The sequence below is a fragment of the Fusarium mangiferae genome, assembly GCF_900044065.1.
Source record: "Fusarium mangiferae strain MRC7560 genome assembly, contig: FMAN_scaffold015, whole genome shotgun sequence".
Taxonomy (NCBI): domain Eukaryota; kingdom Fungi; phylum Ascomycota; class Sordariomycetes; order Hypocreales; family Nectriaceae; genus Fusarium; species Fusarium mangiferae.
Window position 1 is genome coordinate 78,916 of NW_024573935.1, and position 7,060 is coordinate 85,975.

Genomic DNA, 7,060 nt, shown 5'->3' on the forward strand with positions numbered 1-7,060 from the left:
GGGGGCGTGCCGCACGTCTAAATTGTCCATCTTGATAAGCTCTTATTACCGTAAGTTTACAGGGTCCAGCCATGACATGTCACATAGAAATAGGTAATCGATTCTTGCTCGGGTATCATATCCTCAGATTCATTATCTATCCTCGTGTGTGACGAACGCAACAAAGCAAGCCAACTGCATAATAGCAAATTCTTTACGCCACATATTTTTGTCTAAACCGTCCTGCTCTCGTCATGTCCTCATCGATGGTCATTCGCCAGAAGTAACACAAAAAAATGACGCATTTGCCATGCATCTAGTTGCGCGGACCAAAGTCCAGCGACTTCTTCATCACCAGCGGCCCGCCGGGAATGATTGGCTCAGTCTCCTAGACTTCAGCAACAACCTCTTGGGGCACCTCTTTCATACAATCTTCCTTCTCAACCTCGACGGGAGGTACGACGATGCCGAATTTTTCGTAGGGGAAGTCAGCAAGGCTGAGCATGTACTCGGCCCAGCCATCGTCAATCTCACCAACCTGATGGAGATCGACTTCTCCAGCCTCACCAGTGCGTCCAGCGAGGACCTCAGCCTCCCGTCCATCATACTCCTTCTTCAACATCGGGTGGGGGCACCAGATCACGCGCATACCCGCACGACGACCAGCCTCGACACCGGGAACTGAATCTTCGAAAACAAGGCACTCCTCGGGGGTGATGGGGCGTTCGCCAGCAGAAAGGCTGTCGTTGATGGTCTTCAGAGCGAGAAGGAAGATGTCGGGCAGAGGCTTTCCACGGCCAGGAGTCAGACGGGAATCGTCTCCAAGAACACGGCGGTGGGACGGGAAAACAGAAAAAAGCTCCTCAAGGTGGTTTGTCTTGACACGGAAGTTCCCCAGATGAGAGCTAGTGGCTAGAGCGATGTGAACGCGTTGAGGCTCACTGCTGGACTTGTCCTTCGCTTCAGTAGTAGCACCATCCTTGACCTCCCAGTATCGGGTTCGGCCTAGGTGGCCAAGCAAGTCGACAATGCCAGGGAGAGGCTTTGTGTGTGGGAACAGCTGCTTCTGGAGCATCGTGTTCTCGGCGACGTACTCTTCGGAGGTGATGGGGAGCTGAGCCCAGTCGTGAAAGATCTTGTTGGCCTGAGGACCAGGGCGTCCCTGAAGCTTGGCCTTGATAGACCATGGGAGAGTTCCTTTGCCATACTTTTCGAGGATGATGTTGACACACTTGGTGTAGATATCTTCGGTGTCAAGAAGGAGGCCGTCCATGTCGAAAAGACAGGCACGAACAGGGGGGAACCTAGAGAGTGAGGTCTGATCAGTATTACTCTGGCGATTGAATAATCTCGAATATTTGTCAAGGAGAATAAACATACTCAGTACGAGGCGCCATTGTGTCTGGAAACCCAAGAGTGTTGCGAGTAGGAAAGCGGATGTATTGGGGTGCGGTATCAGAACGAAAAAAACACGGCGGGTCAGAACTTGTTGTAGTGAGGAGGTATGGTTAGCAAGAGAGAGGTTGAAGAAAAGAAAGATGATGCGATCTCGAGATTTCGACAACGGAATACGGACGGAACCTAACAAGCGGCGGGGCAGCTTTTTGCTCGCCGATCAGTGAATCGACAGTGAATCATACCGCTGAAAACCCCGCGGTGGGTCAGTGTATTTCCACTAAGCCCACTGTAGTCTAGCAAATGATTAAGGTGGCCAGGGCGGGCAGGAACCACATGGAATTCATTGAGGCTCATGAGATTGTGCTTTTAATGTTTCTTCATTAAACATCCATTTGTTTCTGTCTCTCAACACAACACGACTAGTCCCCGCAACTTGCAGTTGATTTTTGCATTGTTCTGGCCGATCCTTCTTGTATCAATCAGACAAATCTGTCTTTCATTCTATGGTTTTATATTTGTCGTAATAATAATACGTCATTTGTCCTTGCCAACGAATATGAGCACAACCGAGCCTAGCAAAGATGATGTGGTCAAGTCGCCGGACGTCGAAAGAGCGAAAGATAGCGCCGATTTTGCAGATGGACAGGAACTCAAGTTTCCCCCAGAAGAGGAAGAAGTGAGTGGCCTCTTGTTGTATCCCGACTTTATCCTTTGACTTTGGTACCCAACCTCATCTACTAAGACTTGTCTGTAGGCTTTAGTGAAAGAGTCCACTGCAACCAAAGACGAGGCGAACACGTTGTTTGCCGCCAAAAAGTACCAAGATGCTTTGGAGAAATACGACGATGCAATCAACTCCTGTCCTAAATACCTACATTATCCACGCGCAGTCATCTACAGTAACATTGCCGCCTGCCATATCCAACTTGAAGACTGGAAAGAGGCCATAAAGTCAGCTTCTGGTTCTCTAGAAGCCCTGGAGAAGCTTGAGCAAAGCGACCCTCGACTGAGTCCTGAGGGCAAAAAGTCTGATGAAAAGAAAGAGAAGAAGGAAGACGATGATGATGTCGAAGAGGAGATAATCAGCAGTGGTGCTTCACGTGCCGCACCGATTCCCAGTACCGATGATGAGGAGCTCAAGACACTTCAAGCCAATATCCAGCGCATTCGATGCAAGGCTCTTATGCGAAGGGCTCGCGGTCGTTCAGAGGCTGGCGGGTGGCATAATCTTGCCGGCGCAGAAGAAGACTGTAAAGCCCTCGCCGCAAAGCCTGAAAGCTTGGCTCCAGCAGACCTTCGAGTAGTTCGGAAGCAATTACGAGACTTACCTCCCCGCGTCAAAGCAGCACAAGAGAAGGAAATGGGCGAGATGTGGGGTAAGCTGAAAGACCTTGGAAATGGCATCTTGAAGCCATTTGGATTGAGCACAAACAACTTCCAGATGGTCAAGGACGAGAAGACCGGAGGCTACAGTATGAATTTCCAGCCTGGAGGAAGCTCTTAAACGGCACATCCTGCCCTTTGAAGGTATCAGAGAATCTGCCCTGACACTCTATTGAACCGACGAAAACTCCAATTCCTGCAATATAGAGAAAAGCAATAGATATCCCAACGCCGTCTATTTTACCCTTTTTTTTCGCCATGAATATCTCTTTTTCCAGCTTTTGGCATGACAGGGCTTTCCTTGTCAACTAGGTACGTACGTACTGGGAGCATTTGAGTCATTACGATGGTGGTGGATCGAACGAGCTCGATCGACTTGGTGGTTCATACCAATTCTGGTACGGATGGTTGGGTAGCTTGAAATCGGCGAAGCTCAATGGGTTGACCGGTGTTTTCGTTCCCACAGGGCCCATGACAGGCGGTGTCAAAATTCTCGACGGTGTCAAAGACATGGAGGCTCTTCGGACCACTGATATTACCGAATCCTGGCTGTTCTCTGTTTTCGGGCTCGAGGTGGGCATCTTCATACGCTCCCAACCCCATTCTTTCTTGAGCTCCATCTCGACGGCACCCAAGCGCCAGCCATTTGTGCTATTGAACCTGTCAAGGACCTCAAGGATCTCGTCTTGTTCATTTGGATTCGTTAGCACAGCAGCTGCAATTGCCAAGCAACGGATCGCAACTGTGGCAACCCCCTTGTCTGTGGTATGGGCGACAATGCCGCAGACCTGATAGGCATGCTGCAGCTGCAAGAATCGTAGCCTCTCCGAAGACGCTGGGGATTCCAGGGGGTGTGTCTGTGAAAGGATGCAATGCGCAGTGTGAGAAAGCAGTTGGCCTACTGTTGCCTCCCGCTGAATCATCCTAAGCACGGATTAATCACATGCTTTAGCAGTTGGGATGATATTTCACGTACCATATACCGGGAAATAGCGATTTGCTTGTCGACTTTTCCGCTTTCACATAGCCAAAGGGGCGCATCTTTCTCGGGCAATGGATGTTCCAACCTTCACAGAGGTTTCTAAGCTCATGCCACTGAGAAAGACGATTTCTGACCCACGTTTGTTCGTTATGGGGGCCCATGTCATCGGGTCGGGACGCAGTCGCTCGGAAGTTCGCAACCTTTGCGATGATGTAGAGCGCACGGTGTACCCATATTTGCTCGTCCTCATCCTCGTCATCCTGGTTATTGTTACGAGACCCAAGGCTCATTCCCCATTCGTCGGGACTCCACGTTGTCTGCCAATTTGTTGCCAGGCAATTGAGAACTTCAATCCCAATGTTCAACCAGAAGCAGGCCAGTCCAATCCCTGTACTCTTGGCATCCCATCCACATTCTCGCACAAGAGCTCGCGAACCTGCTATGTGACTCATACGCTGGGCAGGCTTTTCGCACATAATCTCGTATACGTTCAGAACGATCGCTGTCGTGGCACACTCGGCAGTATTTCGATCAGGGTTCTGGAGGCTTCGAAGGAGCTGCGTGGTCGCGGTATTGTAGTAGAACAGCGCTTTTTCATGATTATCCGGGGCAGCCAGAGAAGTATGTTTGACACCACATGCCAGAAGGGCATTGAGGAGCATTGTCGACCTCAGAGCGTGATACGGAATACTTCGGGTGAAATGTTTCTCCCGGTTGAACGAATCCATCCAAACAGCAACTTCTTCGACAAAGACTTGCATGTAATGGATTTCTTCGGCTGATGTCAATATGTTGCGGCCCACCGACTCGTTGCTTTGGGTTGCTGAAGGTTGCACATGGTCATCCTCGAAGGCTTGTTCAACAAGCGGCCTTTCAATCCGAGGCGGTGTGTCTAGCTGGGGTATCACCAAGTTTTCCGGCTCTTCTGATAACGTTTGCTGTGCCAGAGGACGGTTCCTCATCGCCATGAGCTGCTCTGGAAATACTTCTGCTCGTGGGGTCACAACAGCCTTTGTTGATGACGATGGTGTGGCTATATGGGACGCGTCGCTCAGAGTCCCATGTTCGTTCTCGTTAAGCTCAAGCTTGATACCGGTGTCTGTTTTGAATCTTGAGTTTTTTGAAGGTCCAGCTGCGGCGTTATCCTGAGAATAGTTGAAACGGTGTTGCACGCCAGGTTGAAGTCTATCGGCTGATGCATCTATACCTTGGATATGAGTTGCGGTGGCTGGATACACTGTTTCGTGCAGGCCATCGCTATCTTCAACAATTTCAGAAGCGTACGGCGCATATCGTCCAAGTCCGCCCTGATATTCTGAAGCAATGTCCCGCGATTCATCTTGGAACTCGACTACGACTCGGTTAGCACAAGTCATTCATCTCAGCCGGACTCCATACCTTCCCAGCCTCCAGGACTAGGTATATCGGGTGGTCGATGGAGGTTGACATCCAGAAAGTTAAGGCGTACTCCTCTTTTACATTCACGGCCTCGCTTTCGGCAGTTCATGCAATCGGGCACGGCTTCGTCACACTTGAGGTGTCTCTCACGGCATGTAAGACATCCTGTTCGGACTCTTTTTCCTTTGACTGGAGTCGGATTTGACGTCGGCATGGGACTTTGAAGAGTCATCTCTCTGGGATTTTCCATGGATAGACCTGTAGGGTCTTGGCTGATGTTCGGGGGTTCGGAGATCGGTGTCGCCCCCATATGCGAATGCCGCTGAACTTCAAAATCGAACATCTCAAAGTCGAGGTTGTTGTCGGTCGCATAGGGTCCCGGTGAATAACCTTGCCATTCCGCAGGGAACGGCATTGTCTGCCTTTCATTGGAGTCATCATTTTGCATCGCCGCACTGAAACTGACACCAAGAACGGCGATGTCATTGGGGCTTGTTTGAGCAGACACTATAACCTACCTGGCTCTCTACAGGAGGCCAGGGCAGTGGTGTGGAATTTCCTGCTCAGAATGCTGAAGTAGACGGGACAGCTTTGGAGCTTTGGTGTTGCAGAATGAATGCTTTTGCTGTTACATTTGAGGCCAGATGATCGGCCACCTACAGGTCGAAAGATTCTAGAAGATCGAACGGAAGCATGGAATGAAATCATTGCTTGGGCCAGGCCACGGCTTCTGGTCCGGTTTCCCTACCCCGGGCTCGGTATAGAAAACCGTCGCAGGTTCGGGATTGTCGTTGTGGCTCCACAGTCGGAGTAGGAACTAGGAGCGATAAGGCGGGGTGTAGTAATGAACGACCATGAACAAGAGAATGAACCGGACGGGACTCGATGAATATAAATTCAAGAGTGTATCGGTGTCTGTCAGCATTGGGCGTCTGAGCTTCTCTAACAGTTGAATGTGCCCGCCAGATTCCGAGCGCTGCATCACGGTTATATGGCGAATCACCATGGCCTTAACCAAGGTACGCAAGCCAATAATCACGGAGCGTACTCCGGCTGTCGTGCGAGTACAAGTAGCCTCTTCTCTCGGCTGTGATTCGGAGAGCAGGCTGACTGGTACTGAGACCATTACACCGGATGGCGTCTGTGTTCAATTTCAGTTCTGTCCTGTCTTATTATTAAGAACAGAAAGGAGCATGCGTTAAAAGAGGCATGATGATGCCGGACGCTACAAGATTCAGGTGTCCGGCCATATGGCTCAACCTGCATGACAGATGCATGCAAGACTATCCACCAAAGTTGGCGACGGAGCTTATAGGACAACGCTGAAGTCGGTTCCTTGAGGGAATTTGGCTGTCACGTATGACTTGAGTGTTATATGTATGGATTACACATGTGGCGCCCAGGATTGATGAAACTCGGCTTACATGCCAATGCCTGAAATTACCGGAATCTGGAGGAGAGGGATGCTCGTATTAGGATCGAGCATGGCTTCCATCCATCCGCAGGCTTCGCTTATTGAATCGGCTGTCAATGTTGCTCGTGCACCACGATGTCTTTTCCTGCGGCAAGAGTCAGCCCCATCAGACGATGTACGATGTGAGTGAGCTACACGGGTTGAGTGGCACGGGTACGCCCGAAATATACAACAATTTTGGAAATTCGGTTGTAAGTGATAGGTAGGACGAAAGCGATAGCCCAAAATAACTCGGGCTTGACAGCCAATGGTAGCACATAGAAGTACTACCTCAGAAAAGATATTTCCACTATGGAATATAAAACCTTTTTTTTTTTTTTTTTTTTTTTTTTTTCAATCTTAAGTTATGTGTCTAGATTGTAGAAACCTAACGTTAGTAGACTACCATGTTGCCCAAGTGTTTAAAAATCCAATCGCTGATCCGTTTGTCCGTACCGATCAGCCAT

At 49.8% G+C, this 7,060-nt stretch overlaps 3 protein-coding genes across 3 annotated transcripts; 1 reads left to right on the forward strand and 2 right to left on the reverse strand.

The window, feature by feature from the left end:
* Nucleotides 1-367: 367 nt before the first annotated feature.
* On the reverse strand, nucleotides 368-1,376 carry FMAN_12619 (uncharacterized protein; the record flags this gene model as incomplete). Its single annotated transcript, XM_041823082.1, has 2 exons — nucleotides 368-1,283; nucleotides 1,360-1,376. The coding sequence occupies 2 exons, from the start codon at nucleotides 1,374-1,376 to the stop codon at nucleotides 368-370; spliced, it is 933 nt and encodes a 310-aa protein (XP_041688698.1).
* A 557-nt stretch (nucleotides 1,377-1,933) lies between these two features.
* On the forward strand, nucleotides 1,934-2,881 carry FMAN_12620 (uncharacterized protein; the record flags this gene model as incomplete). Its single annotated transcript, XM_041823083.1, has 2 exons — nucleotides 1,934-2,053; nucleotides 2,132-2,881. The coding sequence occupies 2 exons, from the start codon at nucleotides 1,934-1,936 to the stop codon at nucleotides 2,879-2,881; spliced, it is 870 nt and encodes a 289-aa protein (XP_041688699.1).
* A 220-nt stretch (nucleotides 2,882-3,101) lies between these two features.
* On the reverse strand, nucleotides 3,102-5,555 carry FMAN_12621 (uncharacterized protein; the record flags this gene model as incomplete). The annotated part of the gene is made up of 3 exons (XM_041823084.1): nucleotides 3,102-3,684; nucleotides 3,737-5,093; nucleotides 5,141-5,555. 3 exons carry the CDS (start codon nucleotides 5,553-5,555, stop codon nucleotides 3,102-3,104), a joined length of 2,355 nt encoding a protein of 784 aa, XP_041688700.1.
* Nucleotides 5,556-7,060: the final 1,505 nt, after the last annotated feature.